Raw genomic sequence first — 16,540 nt, 5'->3', positions numbered from 1 at the left:
CTTTTAAATGTGTTTTTGGGGAAAAATTTGTATTGACCAGGCTGTAACAAAACTACAAAACCAATATGGAACCAATAACCACTAATGCAAACTGTGCAGCCCGGTCAGAATTAACGTTAATGTTCCTTTCATCTTATATGGGTAAGTGCGAGTTCAACGAGATCTGGCTCAAGAACAGCACATTCGGTGCTCGGATGAAGCCTGTGGAAAATAATGAATTTGAAGCCCTTGTACAAGTAAACCCTCAAATTAGGAACTTTGGGTATAAAGGCATTAGAGTTGCATGGGAAGTCAGAAAAACATAAAGCCGCCGGAAGAAGCCTCTAACAAACTTCTGCCATTACCCAGTGTTGTTCTGTATTCAGATAGGGAGCATCACCAAATTCCAGTCACAGCGCAGCCCACAGCACACTAACAACGTTAACTCCAGAAAATCCGATAAGCAAACCTCTGGACAGCGTTTGGATCTACGCCAACATTAAGGTGGAGGTGCTCTGGACTTTACACACGGTAGCGAAACATCAGTCAGAGAAAAGCAATGAAGACACATGTGAGCTGTTTCAAACCATGTTCCCTGATTCTGACATTGCTAAAACCTTCATGTGAGGAAAGGGACAGGACGTCTTTTTCATTACGCAATTTGGATCGACAGATTTCATTAAGAGAGACGTCATCTCAAAAGTCAAGGGCCCGTTCGTGCCAGTGTTTGACAAAACTCTAAATCAAACAAACAAAACCAAGCAGTTGGTCTTGCGCGTATGTTTCTGAGAAGGCGAGGGGGATGCAGTCAAAGTACCTGGGATCCCATCTCATGGGGCATGCGACAGCCCTTACTGAAACATATGAAAGTAAATTTTTTATTTTTTAAACAGGCCTTAAATTGCAGTCACGATGGTCTTAAAAAGTCTTAAAGTTAACTTACTGAAACCTGCAGTAACCCAGTGGGAGTCTTTTTTTTTTTTTTTTTTTTACAGGTTTTACAGTTGGAGCAGACAACTGCAGATATTCAGATGTGAGATTATGTGGCTGCGTCTCTTGTTGTTCTGTGCAGAAACACGCCGCTTCCCCTCGTTTCACTTAAAGAAAGGAGAAAGACAGATGACGAGACGCTTGGATCACAGGATGTCTCGCTCCCGTGTGACGCCAGCAGCGGTCGACAACCTCAATTTACGAAACGAATGGATTTCCCCTTTCAGAGAGGTCTGAAAGGGCTAAGAAAGAAATGGGAGAAAACAATGCAGATATTAGAAAGACTTTAAGGCGTTGGGACGAGAGCTGTAGACAGGGAGCTTGATGAATTGATTTCTCTGAGGCATCACAGTTGAAAGAAATGTGAATTGATGTCACAGCCGCACTACAGTCAGGGTCTGGCTTAAAGAGATTTATTTTAAGATGAGGCTGCTAATCTTTTAAGATAGTATGTCTTTTCTGCTTTTTACTAGGGCTGCAATGGTTATCAATTCATCTCGTTTTCTCAGTAAATCAATTTATCGTTTTCTTTGTGAAATGTCAAACAAAAGTTATCAAAGACTGTCCGTCACAAGTCCTCAGAGCCCAAGGTGATGTTTTCAGATGGCTTGTTTTGTCCGAACAACAGCCCAAAACCCAAATATATTCAATTTGTTGTCATATATGACAAAGAGAAGCAGCAAATCCTCACATTTGAGAAGCAAATCTTGTTTTTTTGCATGAAAAATGACTGAAATTACTAACTGAGTATCAAAATACTTGCAGATAATTTTGTTTAATTGATACATATAGTATATATCTATAAGGCAATTCAAAGTGCTTTACATAAGACATAAAAAGATGTTAAGACAAGATATGAAAGGTAATATATTAAAAGCCACATATAAAGGGTATAAAATTTGTGAAAACAGAAGAATAGTGGATAAGATAGATAAGTCTCTACCAAATGGAAATTAAAAAATGTACCACTTCTCTGACGATCCGGCTGCTTTTCGTCTGAAGCTGTTTGGTATTTGCCAAAAAAAACGGCAGGAGAACTTCTGCACTTTCACAGTTTAGCTACAGCAATAACGGTTCAGCTATCTAGCCAACAACTGTATAAACTAACAGAAGCACATGAACGAATCGCATTTATAAGCTGAGAAAGAGACAACAGTGCTTTATGACCGTATGGGCTGACATTGCTGCAGCTGCCTTTTCCATTTTCATTTTAACAGCAGGCAGACCCTGTAGAGGCGACTTACACAAGCCGCTCCCGACGCAGTCACACGACGGGAGGAGGAAAGATTACGTCTGCGTCTCGGAGAGACGGATGCATTGTCACCTTTCAACATCTGGCCAGAATGAGTCTCAAAAGTCCTTGTATTTTTTCACTTTTATGCAAGTTTCATTTTTTTCCTTTTCCTTTGTTCAGTAACCTTGGACATCTTATGAAAATATTTCATTGCACAAAATTGGTTAATTTGCATTTATTTCTGAAGATATTCTAAATTCCGTACATGAAAAACAGGGATGCCAATAACTTCAGCCAATAATTGTCTATATCTCATCTGGCCCGGGAACGCCTCAGGGTCTCCCAGGCGGAGCTGGTAAAACATTGCTGGACTAACTTGCTGAACATGCCGCCATCGCAACCTGACTCCGGGTGAGCGGCAGAAAATGGACGGACGCATGTGTTTTTCAATATTTGCCTGCTAACTGATATGCCCGAGATGCATAAAGTGACTCAGCGTGAGTGAGGTCACTCTCTGGCTGAAAACGATAAAATATCTCTGTTCTTTTTGTCTCTTAAGTAGATGATTTAAATAGACAGACTTTAATAATGGCCAAAACTGACCTTTCTCTGTTAAGACAGTATGAATATGGAGGCGAAACAGTTTATCAATATTAAAAAAAGGTTTAACTTCATACATGGATAACGATAATCAGTTACGATCTAACCAGATATAACATTTTCATGCACACTGCCAGAGCTGTTGTGGCAAACATCCTGACAGGTAAAGGAGACGAGGGAAAATTGTCAGAAATAACCGCGTAGTCCTGTAAGGCAGGGTGACTCACAGCACCTAACGATGGGCAAAAATTGTATTTGAACCGCTGATAAATGCAAACGAGCATCCCAAGTAACACAGCCAGTTTTATAGGCTGGAGCTGTGATGAAAAGAGAAACTTCTGCTATTTCCAGTTGCCATCTGGTCAGTAACTGGTATTTGATTAGGAAAGAATTTCAGTTCAGTGTTCCCTGACGATCCATTATACGGATCTAATCCTGGTTACGGTAAAGTAGTCCTTCACCGGCAGCATGAAGCACCAACGCCCATGCTCGACCGGAGCTGCGTTTGATGCTATTTTATCGTGTGTGTTGGCCACCACCGAGGACCAGGAGAGCAGTCTGTATTTCTTCTTCTTCTCTTACAGACACTTTTTTTAATCGAGAAGAGAAGAAAAAGAAATCTGCTGTTGTTTTCCTGCCATTTATTTGGTTCTGTTTGATTTACGACACAGATCTCCGGCTTTTCTCTCTCTCTGGTTTCCGCGGTGCTGGTAATTGGCAAATGCGATGTGAAATGTCCGTAATAACGAGCAAGATATTGAAAAATGATGAATGTGACAATGTGCTGAAATCAAAGAAACTACTCGGGTCTCATAACCCCCCCCCCCCCAAAAAAAAAACACACTACACATGTTGGTTTTTCTTGTTTTGCTGTTCCAGTTTTTTTTTTTCCCCCAACGTGTGTCTTTTAAATTAACCTCCAGGAAGACAGAGACTGAATGCCTTTTCTGATAGACTGTGCAGCTGTCACAATTTAGGTGACAATAACCTTTCATTCAGCTTGTTTGATGAATTCTATCATTGAGCTCAGGGCACATCTGCGCTGTTCTCACTGTTGATTTTCTGAAAACAACATCAGGCATTTTGTGAAGTCCAATTTTAAAGACGGAGATTGTCAGTATTTTTCTGACATGACTTACTGATGGTGCTCGTGATGCTTTTTTTCTTTTCACATGAGCTTGAATACTATATAGTACAGCTGTGCAGTTAATGAAGAGTAAAATCTTCATGGTTGTGTTATATGCATCACCGTACACTTCAAATATAATTATACTAAATGTTTCATGGATATTTCTCCACAGTTTTAATGTAGCGCCCTGGAAATGTTGTGTGAAAATGTGAAAATAACCCCGTCTGCACCATGAGTGGAAAAAAAAAGGCAAAGGAACAGTTTGACATTTTTGGGAAATAGAAATAGAATAGAAACACAAATAGAGGAAAAAAAAACAAAAAACGATTAAACGCAAAATTTTACAAAACACAAAAGACAGGACGACAATTTTTGTTTGTGATTGGACAGAACCCGAGTCAACTCAAGAGTTTCATCAGGACTGGTCAGCAATACCGGGTTTTGTTGTGGTGCTTTATAACCCAGCACAACCCCCCCAATTAAAAAAAACACAATGTTAAAGTTTGACATTCACGCCTACACTTTTCACAACAAACGATACATAATATAATTAGTGAGCTTTAGAGCCGCTGTTGGGCGGATTGTGTCGCCGTCATACGGAGCCAGGCCAGCTGTTTCCAGTCGTTATGCTAAGCTAAGCTAACTGGCAGGAAGAATGTTCAGATCACATGACAGTTTCTCGCAAATTTTTTAGGTCTTGATTCCATAGATTTCTATGTAAAAGCGCTAAAACAGACAACCATTGCCCACAACTACGCTAAATTCACCATCTTTCATACATATACATGTTTAATTAGACATATATACATATATAAATATATATATGTCTGTATAATTAAATGTAATTAAATGTTAAAAGTCTTTGCTTAGGTGCCTGATACTAGCCTGAACAAAGGCCCATTCTTTTGTCTTCCGGTTGATTTCTGAATAAAAGTGAGTATGAATGCGTGGGTGAGCGTACCAGCTGTTACTTTGCTTCAGTAGTCGGTCACTTTAGATCCTAACTAAGCGCAAGATTCTGGAAACCACACACAGCCTCACCTCCAGTTTCCCACAACCGACTCTCCGACACACACACACACACACACACACACACACACACACACACACACACACACCTGTTGTGGGAACGCAGTCTGTTTAATTTGTCTGCCGTATCAATAAAGAACCCAATGTAGCTGCTGTGGTCAAATCAATCTACCTGCAAACATCCATCTTCACACCAGCTTCCTGTCTGACTCATCATTTCATATCCACCTCTATTCTATCTGCTTTTCTTATCTGTATCCTGTGTTTTTTTTGCTTTTTTTTTGTCATCACGTGTCCTCAGGGTGTTATCTTTGCCAGCTCACTGTGTTTTCACATTGCAAACATGTTGATGGTCCGCTACCCGGATTAGACATCACAGTATTTCACGAGTGCTTTGGATCAGTTATCACGACTCTTCGTACTCTTAATACAAAGAGCCAGAAGGATCTGGATAGATTTTTATCCCTTTACAATGAAACCGATTGCTAAATTTTAATGCAAATGTATAAATTACACAGGGTTTCTTCTCATTCAAAAATCGTTGCCCTCATGAGCAGCACGGCTACATAAATGCCAAGTACTTGACCACCAGTGTCTTACATTTCAGGTGTACGTGAAAAAGGGAAAAGGAAATGTAAATTCTTGCTTAAAGGCGTTTTGATTGTTATCAAAATGTTTGATAACCATTTTTGTCATACAGTTATTTGTTATTTGCTAGACATATTTAAATGCATAGGCAGTTATACCTGTTAGTACAATGCAGTACAGTGCAACAGCATCAGAGACTACATCGTCCATATAATGACCATACAGTTGAATCAACACCTCTGCAAAAACAGTCTCAACACAAACGGAACATTATAACCTTCATGAGGGGAGGATTTATTGCGGGACTGTTGTATTGGACTGCATTAGTTTTAGCTGGGTGTACCTAATAAACCTCCTGTGTATAAATACTGTATCTCTCTCGCTCTAATATGTGTGTGTGTGTGTGTGTGTGTGTGTGTGTGTGTGTGTGTATGTATGTATATATACACATACATAATATGAAAGCGAGCCTAGTGACCCAGTGGCTGAGCATATTGAATAAAAACAAACTGTGTGGTCGATACAGATCAGAAAACACTGTCAGTGACGCACTGTCACAATCGCCATTTTGTAAGACTGTAGAATTTACTGCAGGAAAAAGTCAGACTCTGGACTACATCAGCGGGACTTACAGTAAAGCAGTGTAGTTGATACATAAAATTAACGTTTTAAAAGTTAACACTTGTACATTGCAAAGTACATTTCAGATACTGACATCTGCATAAATTGCATGTTTTGTTGTCTGTGCGATTCGTGTAATCTTGAAGAAACGAGCGTTGCACAATCTGTGTTGATGAGTTACTTATTGTTTGACAGACATTTTTTTATTCTAAAATGCAACCATGACTGAAATCAAATGATAAACATACAGTGTTGTGACGCTCTGATAAACAATGTCCCACGTTCTACATGTACTACATGTTCTACGTGTTCTACATGTTTTAAAAGTCATTGCCTTGTGCTAGTGTGTGTCTCCTCAGAGGTGGAAAAAAAAAATGCAGAAAATGTCAGCTATTCAGTTAGATAACGGACTTTTTTCTTCCACCAGAACAGATGGGTGGGAGCTGAGACGGCAGAAGGACGACGCGACAGGAAGAGCACATCCATGGGTGACGTCTCGATTCCCGGGATGGAGATGACAGATGAGATGTGGGAGAACAGCAGCTTCGCCGGCCCCTCGCCTGGGCTCCCCCTGTTTCTGCAAATGTTCAACGGCAGCGATCTGAATGAGACGCTGTCCAACTCCACCAACTCCACCATCCAAGGTGGCTCCTCAGGTCCCAGCGTGGCGGGGGTCCTCATCCCGCTCCTATACTTCATTGTTTGTATCATCGGCCTGGGTGGAAACACTTTGGTGATTCACATTGTGCTGCACTACTCGAAGATAGAGTCAGTCACCAACATCTACATCCTGAACTTGGCCATCGCTGACGAGCTCTTCATGTTCAGCCTGCCTTTCCTGGCGGTGCAGAACACCCTGCAGTCGTGGCCCTTTGGCTCCTTCATGTGCCGCCTGGTCATGACCGTCGACTCCATCAACCAGTTCACCAGCATCTTCTGCCTGACCGTGATGAGCATCGACCGCTACCTCGCCGTGGTTCACCCCATTCGGTCCTCAAAGTGGCGGCGCCCTCAGGTGGCCAAAATGGTGAATGGCACCGTGTGGGCGCTGTCGTTCCTTGTCGTTCTGCCCGTGGTCATCTTTGCCAACATCCAGAAGGCGGGAGGCACCTGTAACATCGCCTGGCCTCAGCCGGCTAACATCTGGAGGGCGGCCTTCATCATCTACACCTCCACTGTTGGATTCTTCTGCCCTCTTCTCATCATCTGCCTCTGTTACCTGCTTATCGTTTTCAAGATCCGCAGCTCGGGTAAAAAAGTCCACGCCACCTCCACCAAGCGCAGGAAATCGGAGCGGAAAGTGACGCGCATGGTTGTGATTGTTGTTGCCGTGTTTGTCTTCTGCTGGCTCCCTTTCTACGCCCTCAACATCATCAACCTGCTGGTGTCCCTGCCCCCAGAGTACCAGGGCCTTTACTATTTTGTCGTAGTGCTCGGTTACGCCAACAGCTGCGCCAACCCCATCGTCTACGGCTTCCTGTCAGACAACTTCAAGCGAGGTTTCCGGAAAGCGCTCTGCCGCTCCACGAGGAAGGTGGAGAACCACGAGCCCATGGAGCGCCAGCAGCAGCAGGAGGAAGGGAGGAGGGCGCTCATGCCCAGGGAGAGCCTGCGACGGGCGATCAGGGACGAGGAGGATGACGACGAGGAAGACGTCTCAGAAATGACTGAGATCTACAGGATCGCCCAGAATGGAAACAGCAGCCTCCAGCCGCAGAGCTCGCAGCCGCTGTTCTTGGAGAAAGGAGCGACTCCAGGAGCAACGGAGCCGTCGTCCCCAGACAAGAGGGACAAAGCCGGGGACGCGAAAGGGAAACATCCAGTCAATGGGTCCACGCTGACGGTCCCATTGCTTCTCAACGGAGCCAAAAATGGGAGCATCAAAACCCTGCCAGAGGAAACCTTGGAACAGAGCACCTCCTTGGAGATAAGTTATTTGTAGTATAAAATATTGACTGTAAGCTTATGTTACTTGAAGTGAACTCAGTATTACGACACCAGGCGGCCCGCGTCTATTCCACAACACAGAGCTGTTTGTAATGGAGCAAAAATCCCATTAATGAACATTAAAAAACTCTGACAGGGTTAAGAATTGCTTTGTTCGATCAAAGGACTCAAAGGAGTTGGTAAAGTTCTACCAACACACAGAAAGGACGACTGTTTATAATGTGTGCTGACTGTATAATGGGTATTTGTATCATTTGTTTTGCCGGTTCCCTTTCAAGGGAAATGTCAGGTTCACATACCGAGTCCCATGTGTGGTTAGGTTTAGGCAACGAAAGCCCTTTGGTGGAGGTTGGTGAAAGATGGCGGTTTCGGTTAAATGTTAATGAACGCGTCGTTTCTTGCGCTTCAAGTGGCGTTTGACTTTTCCTGCGTTAAGCCAGAACCACGATCTTTCCCCTAAAGTTCTGTGAGTGCCTAAACAGGACCATAAAAACCGTTAATCACGATGCAGTCGCTACAGGCAGATATTGTAGGAACATTTTGCGACTTTGCTGGTACTTTCAGTAATGTCTCCTCATTATGTTGATTCAAAAACACCTAATCAGGGCAGCAATATGTTTCCTTGAAAACATACTGTATTTGCTGTTGCAGATTAATAGTATAGAAACATCATTTCTAAGAGGGGGTTGCATGCCTACACATTCTCACTGATTATTTACAGACACTGTATATGAATATTAACTAACTGTATATAGCTCACATTCAGTCCCTGACCTTGGGCTGTTGATCTAAGCTTTGTTGTAGCTGAAATTGTGACTTTGTGAAGGAGTTGTTGTTTTTTTCTTTTACGTCCTGGTTGGAAAATGCACTGTTTCCTGTGAAAGCCTAAAGCTGTGCCTGATAATGTTGCACTCTGGACGGAAGCTCAAATTTAAAAAAACATTTTTCGTTTAACTGCACATTTTATGACGTTAGATAATTAAACTGACAAGTGCTGCCTGATGCTTCCACGTCCGGATAGGATCAAGAAATACCTTTCTGTGGGATGGCAGCAATTGCTTTTTCTTTTTCTTTTTCTTTTTTTTTGTCTTTATGGTACACTAAAAGAAAACATCATTATAGTTTTTAATCAGTACAACATTGATTGAACATGTAGTTCTGGAGGCTCTTGAGCTAAATTCTTTCATGAAGCTTGCGCAACACTGACAAATATTAAAAGTTGATAATTTACTATTTTGTTATCAGAGCGCACTTGTGGGCGGCGTACTGCACATGGGTGACTTAATATTTCAAGAATGTGCGTTATCATGTACAACAAACTCGGACTATAAATTACACTCAGTGTTCTAATCACAGTGGCCTTGTGGTGGTGTGCAAATATAGCGCTGTGTGTTTTAATCGTCACACGGCTCTAAACTGACACATATCCCCGAAACGATAACACGTACAGTGCATCGTCGAGGACTCCGCTGCGCCTTTTTCAGCGTGCGTTTGAGACTGCGGCTGCTCCGCACGAGAAACGTGCACGTGCACCGGCTGACAGCAGAACTCACGGATGAAGTCAAGCACCCGAATGACTGAGTGAACTGCCGGCAGTCGAGTAGCACCGTGGGTAGCGTAGTCCCCAGGTTTTGACGAGGAGGGAGAACGCGTGGGATAAAAAAGACGATATCTCTTTGATCCCCTTCTTTCTTTCTTTTTTTTTAAAACTGTCCATAGTGAGTGTAAAGCTACATCGGTGGAGTGCTCTTTATAAATTAATGGTAATAGTATACAGCAGTGCTTGTCAAGCTTTTCCTGTCATGTCCCTGGCTTTAAGAAGCCAAAAAAAAAAAAAAAAAATCAGTTTCCAAATCTGAACTGATTTCATTTTTATCAGCTATTCGCTCGAGCCCTGTGTCTCCTTTACATGTTTGTCTTCCGCGACGTCTTCGTACGTTGGATGTGAGCGGGAATCGCGTGGGAAAATAATAAAGTCTCGATCGCCCCCACTTACTAACAGTCAGACAGGAAGTACAAATCCGCGAGCGAACGACGTGTTTCGCGCTGGCTCGCTCGACACACGGTGAGCAACGTGTGTGTTTGCTCTTAAACATCCTGGTGGCTCTAGACAGCCAGTGGCGAGCTTAAGATCACAGATTTGTAAGTATGTACGACTATTAGTGAATGAAGATGATCTAGACATCCCTCGTGCGCCCTGGAGTTCTTACTGTGTGACTATTGGTATCATCATCGAGCTTTCTCTGTGTCTCCGGTGCAACTCAGCGAAACACCAGTTCTCGAGAGGATGGCCGCCGGACGACCCCGCAGATTTACTCCGTGACTCAGTGCGATCTCTCACTTAGCTTATCTTTCATTGGTCATTTCTGAAAAATTCAAGCGTGTTCCTGGGATTTACTTGTCATGTTCTGAGACGCATCGCCGTCCACTACAGCAGCTGCTATAAGACACCGAAACCTCCGGGATTTTAACAAAGTTAAAGCGACCCCTTGTGAGCTCGTCCGAATCCCCAAAACTCAAAAACGCACTCTTCTAAAAGTCATTCTCCAGCTTCCTAGTTGGCAGTTGGCACCACTGCTGTCTAAAGACCTGTATACCTCTCTGTCCTGTTACCACACACACGTCTGAACGAACCGCGACCCCTGGACTTGCTCGTGGATTCGTCTCTTCTGTCCGCCGTGACGCTTGTGCCATGTTCACGTCAACATCCGTATCGGAATTACCACTCGCAAATTTGAGTCTTTCTGAAAGCTCCTATCAATCTAGATGTAAAAAGTACATAAGCGGCGACGAAGCCGGTTGTTAAAAGGTAATTAAACCTTGAACATGAGATTTGATAGATATAGTGCTATACTGAACAAGCACAGTATTTTTAAGCCTCACACGTCCAACTCACTCAACAATATTACTTTGTTGAAATTACACTCCTGTATATTTTGCCATTAATAGTTATTCTGCAAACAGTTCGCTTGCCAGGGGGCGTGGCATTCTTTGAAGACATGTATTTAACATTTGTGTCGTTCCGTTTTGTTTCATTACTGTCGATTGGTTAAAAACAGCTGGAATCGCCAGTAACGAGGGAGGGGCACATGCACAGGACGACTGGCAGCCGCCATCTTGAGCTTTTCGACGTCCTGAACTCCCGCAACGCCGCGACCGTGGGAAATCTTTCCCATCACTACCTTCCCTCCCACATGATATGAGCGTGGCATTAGCCCACAAACGTCTTGGGCTTATGGGAAATGTTGTTTGTTGAAGCGGGCTACATGATCTGCTGTTGAGAAAGGCCCGGTTCTGAGGCTGCAGTTTTAGCTGTTGTAAACGTCTCCCTGGGATTTTGAATGAGGTTTTTTTTTAACTGCTAGCGCTCCATAAGGCCAGCTCAGTCCACTCTGCTCTTTGCTTGTGTTGATGCAGGATTTAAAGGCAGCTTAAAAAAGGTACACTCGAGGTTGACCTTGTTTGTCAGAGGTCCCAGTAGACGTACGACGTCCGGCTACAGGGGCCACTGATCAAAATATCATTGGATACGGATAATGGGCTTCCCCCCGACCTTTGGCGTCGATAGCTTCGGTGCGGTACTTGGGTAAAGGCGCTTTCCCACCACAGATGAGCACCTTTGAGATAAATGTACAGGTAAATGTTGGGACAACCCTCCGCCATTCACCAAAAACTCACCTTCCTGCCGTTCATTCACGAGCGCCAACGCACCACACGCTTTGTTGTCGTTTAGCTGGCTGTAAATACAGAGAAACGGTGCCCATGCTGGGTATTGCTGTGCTGCTGCTCTCGGCTGGTCTTCAGCCCGCACGCCCACACGAACCCTTCCGCAGAGATCCACCGAGGAGCATAAAACCGTCATTAAAGGGACATTAAAAGGGAATTTGCCTGGCTGATACTTTCTTTGCCAGGCCCCTGGGGCCTGCAGCCTGATGAGAGCAATGATTTGTTCAGGGCGAGTGGAGCTGGGAAGGGCTGCATGTGCGTTTGCCTCTCTGTTTACTAGCTTGTTCGTGTGTGTGTTTGGCTATAAATATTGTCGGTCTGGGCTGCCTGCGTGAGCCCCGGCTCCCCGCAGTGATAACGCACCTGTGCTTACTGTACGCGGAGAGGTGATAGTCAGCTGAGGGGTCTGTTGGTGGCATCGCTATGACTCACGGTGATTCTCTGCCTACGGGCTCCCACCCACATACAATGCGGACGAGGCTCAAGTTAGCTCTAATAGCCTATTATTCCCTTTTCTTTCTTTTTTTTTTGGCAGGAGCAGCTATGGAAACCCAGAGCAAACACTGTCATCAGCTCAAGAGGATTAACACAACAAGGTCCACACATGATCCTAATAAACGTTAACGCTTCCCCTTCGGGTCGGTTTTAATATCTCAGCCGAAAGCTGCTTATTCTGTTGCACTTTCGACAGACCCAAAATGACCATGCCTGGAGAATAATGCACGCGTATTTCCATGGTGTAATCGGGATGGGAAGCATGAAGAGCTGAAAAATGATCCCGGTGGTAATGCTAATTGAGTGGGAGTATACACAAACAAAAAAATCCTTCACTTCGGCTGAAGTGTTGCTGTTGATTTAGGCGCAGGAACAGTTTCCGGATGGGACGTAAACCCTCATCGAAGTGTCTGCAGCAGAGAGTGCACTGTAAAACTGTCATGTTTCACACCCATTTTCACGAAAAAATGGTTTGGGAAAAAATTCAAAGCATCATGGGAAAATCTGCGACATAATTCCACTTGTTGTTGGTCGGTGTAGATTTTGTATATTACACACACTGGATTGTTGTTGTTTGTTTTTTTTATTTTTGTTTGTTTTTTGTTTCATTTAGTGCTGCTGCAGTTTCAATAATGGCAAACCTGTCATTGAATGTATTAAGGTATGACAGAAGTATGAAGAAATAAAAGATATATTTCCGTGAAACGTTGGACTTTTGTCTTGTCTTCAGTACTGTAGGTAAGCAATCTACAAATACAAATGTCATAGAGGAAAAGTTTGTACGTTTTGGGAAATACACTCATTCGCTTTCTTGCCATCGGTAATGGTAAATATTAAGCTAAAGCCAGCAGCCAGTTAGCTTAGCTTAGCATAAAGACTGGAAACAGGGGGAAACAGCTAGCCTGCCAGCACTCCAGCACCTCCAAAGCTCACTAATATATTTATATCTTGTTCCTTAAATCCACACAAAACCGCAACGTGTCATCATTATGTCGCGTTTTTTGTGTTGATTAAACGAGAGAGGTCTGACGTGTCGGCGGAGCTGCCTGTAGCTTCATGTCTACCACGATGACATGAGAGTTTTATCAGTCTCTCTGAAAGAAAGCGATCAAATGTGTCTTTCCAAACATGTTTAATTATTTCTTTCGGGTTTATCAAATGCATCATTTGACAAGTATCTGGCGTAGTTGAAATACTTTGACCATCAAGGACTAATCATGCTACAGAACTGCTGCAACAAAGTTTTCACCGTATCAAACATCTGTAAGCATAAAGAAAGTAGACAAAATGGTTTTAGGCTCTGTACAATGACACGTCTTCCACGTCTTGAGTAACTCAGATCTCTAGTATACAGCTGCAACCCCCCCCCGTCTCCGGGTATTAATGAAGGTAACAGAGTTGGGGCTGGAGCTCCCTGATTGAACGCAGGTGTCAGCAATTTTCTACTGATTTCTGATTAACTCTCAGATGCATGTGTTAAAGAAACACAAAAGCCCTATGAAAAGTAGAGCGGAACACATACAGTACATAAATAACGATTCATATTAAATGAATAAATCATTGATGGGTTTTTAACAGCACTTTGAAAGTGTAAAACATGAACAGAACAGTACATATACTGGTCGCCATGGAAGGCTCAGACCTGGCACATCATCAAAGATCAACAGGTTATTTTAGGACGAGGGTTTTCAGCTCCTTGTATTGTTCTACTGCTATTTTGGGGAAAATCTTGTGTTGGAAAGTGTTAGAAGTGTATTTCCCCTAATTTGGGGGCTTTGGGTGATGTAAACAGAACGTAGCTATAATGTTGCCATGGACTAATTCTTGCCTATATTTGTTTTTATTATGGCAGATTGGCACCATTAAAAGTATGCCGAATTAGCTGTTAGTGTCTCCTGTTTGCAATGTACTCCTGGATGTACGGTCAAGTATCATTTAATTACTTTGATACTGAAGAAAACTTAAAAATGTGATGATTCTCAGGCAAGTTCTGGAGTTGTATGGAATGCCTTTACTTTCTATGATTTCTAAGCAGATTTGTGGTCATTTATACACAATGGACATTGGATAGTGTTGCCCTCAGGAAGTGTAAGTCACAGTCAATCTAAAAATATGTGTATTGTGTTTGTGGGTTCAAATCTGACTGAATCGTGACTCTACGGGTCCTAATGTGAAGAAAGTATTGTGTTTTAAGGGGACAGACTCAAAAATTGCTGTAGCTGACAGGTCTAAACCATCCTTAACGAGCTTCGGGAATTCTCATCCTCGTCCAAAGTGTTCGGTTAGTTCGAGACTCTAGTTTTGTTACTGAAAGTGCTATGCCTCATCTGTTTTTTTTTTTATTTTTATCTGTTTACATTTGTTAGCCTAGTTATCAATTAAACCTTCCCAGGTGCTGTCAGTCCTGCACTAAACACAAAGTACAGCTGAAGCTGATGGGGGTGTCATTAGTTTTGCAAAACCGATATTTGGTCACAAAGTGAAGTATTGGACAAAAAAAATTTCGGAGAAATCTTTGACCTGATGGTGGCGCTGCATGAAAAGTAGGAGGATCACCAAAGCCATTACAATTCATCCTGACAGGGACATGAATGTCCGCAGGAAATTTAATAGCAATAAGTCCAATGAGACATTTCACTCAAAACCACAAATGTAGACCTCATGGCGGCGCTTGAGGAGAAGTCAGAGGATCGCCCAAGTCCGTGGGACTCATCCTCTGGGGACCATGAACGCCTGCTCAAAATTTCATGGCAATCGATCCGACAGTTGTTGCGATATTTCAGTCTGGGCCAAAGCGGTGGAACCACTGACCAAGCGTCACTGCCATCCATAGAGCCACGTTACCAACATGGCGTCTCACAAGATGAAAATACACGAGTAATAGTAAGTAAAAGTATAACAGAGTTGTACCGGATTAATCTTGCTACTATTTTACTCAGTGCGAGGATGTAACCCACATTCGGTCCAGTCGACAGAAGTCACAGTCTTATCCCCATTAAGATGCCTAATGAATATGACTAATGCAGACGCTGTGTTTACCATCTGTTGTCAGCGCTGAGGGACGACAGCGGGCATGTTTGATATGACTCACAGCCCGGCTGCCATGTGATGATGCAACACAGAAAACACGTGAAATGGCAGAATACGTCGCAGAGCTCACGGCTGTTATACAAAGTTAGGATTAAAGGTTCGTTATCGCTCACGAGGTGTCAACGCAGACGCCGAAAAAGACCAGATGTGCTAAGGTGGTGTATTCCCCTTGGGATTCAAGGCCACAGCATTAAAACACGGTCGCCGGTTTCCTCTACGTGTAATCAACATCCGTCATACAGGCAGCCACATTTATGTGTATTAATCAGATTCCCCGACCCTTGCAGTGCATGAATAACACCTTAATTGGATCCAGGGATTAGTTTAGAAAACACACTCATGGCCTGATGAGGGGCAGCAGAGAGGATCGGTGTGTTTGTCCCGATCGAGCTCAAACGAGTTGCTGATCTGTCTGGAAAAGTACAGGATCACACACACACACACACACGCAAACACACACACACACACACACGGAGTGGATGTGTGTCTGATTTACACTTCTAAAGCTCTTTTGACAGCACTGTGAGTCTGTGTATGAGTAATGTATGTACATTGTTTAATGATCTGTTTAACACAGTATTCAAAAGGCAAATTATAACGCACTGATAATGAACGGAGCTTGAATTGTGTGGGTTTTTTTTTTTTTGTGACTTGATATGTTCTGTGTAAAATAAGTAGAAGGAAAAGAAAAGAGAGGATGCAGACACCAAATGCATTTAAGGTAGACTCAGGAAGCACTTATTCATCGAAAGGCTGCACAGTCCAGCAGAGCATTTTGCATGCCATGTTTATCAGGTTAAATTAGGGGGGTCACACCCTAACACACACACTCGCCGGCAATCTCCGCTTGCAGACGAGTGAAAAACGAGGGGAAAAGTTGTAAAGGTTTGTTGATCAGTCCTCGGCCTGTCTCTCTGGGCTCTTACCTCCATTCACCTTGGACAATATGTGTGTGGTCCTGCCATCTGGTGGTCACCGTGAGTAGTCCCCACTGCTTCTGCTCCCGAGCTGATGCCTCCACTTCAAACTGTGAAAAATAAAAAGCATGTTCATGTATATGCTCGTGACAACATCAGCCTTTTTTGGTTTGCTTTTCTAAAAACATTATTTAG

General features: G+C 43.2%; 2 protein-coding genes across 3 annotated transcripts in view; one reads left to right on the top strand and one right to left on the bottom strand.

The window, feature by feature from the left end:
• The window catches only part of cyth4a (cytohesin 4a), a 62,866-nt gene that overhangs the window by 45,463 nt on the left and 863 nt on the right, over positions 1-16,540 (bottom strand). Inside the window, exon 2 of one of the 2 annotated variants that reach the window (XM_040123825.1) lies at positions 16,355-16,455. In XM_040123825.1, coding sequence (XP_039979759.1) covers positions 16,355-16,360 — 6 coding nt within the window. In that variant the 5' untranslated portion in view covers positions 16,361-16,455. Of the gene's footprint in view, positions 1-344; positions 448-16,354; positions 16,456-16,540 lie in introns of those variants that run through there. The other variant, XM_040123826.1, reaches the window with a different exon arrangement.
• Positions 6,655-9,522, top strand: sstr3 (somatostatin receptor 3). Its single transcript, XM_040123824.1, has one exon. The coding sequence runs from the start codon at positions 6,655-6,657 to the stop codon at positions 8,110-8,112; it is 1,458 nt and encodes a 485-aa protein (XP_039979758.1). The 3' UTR covers positions 8,113-9,522.

This window comes from Xiphias gladius, chromosome 3 (genome assembly GCF_016859285.1).
Source record: "Xiphias gladius isolate SHS-SW01 ecotype Sanya breed wild chromosome 3, ASM1685928v1, whole genome shotgun sequence".
In the NCBI taxonomy this organism is placed as follows: Eukaryota; Metazoa; Chordata; class Actinopteri; order Istiophoriformes; family Xiphiidae; genus Xiphias; species Xiphias gladius.
This window is presented reverse-complemented; position numbering and strand designations above follow the sequence as displayed.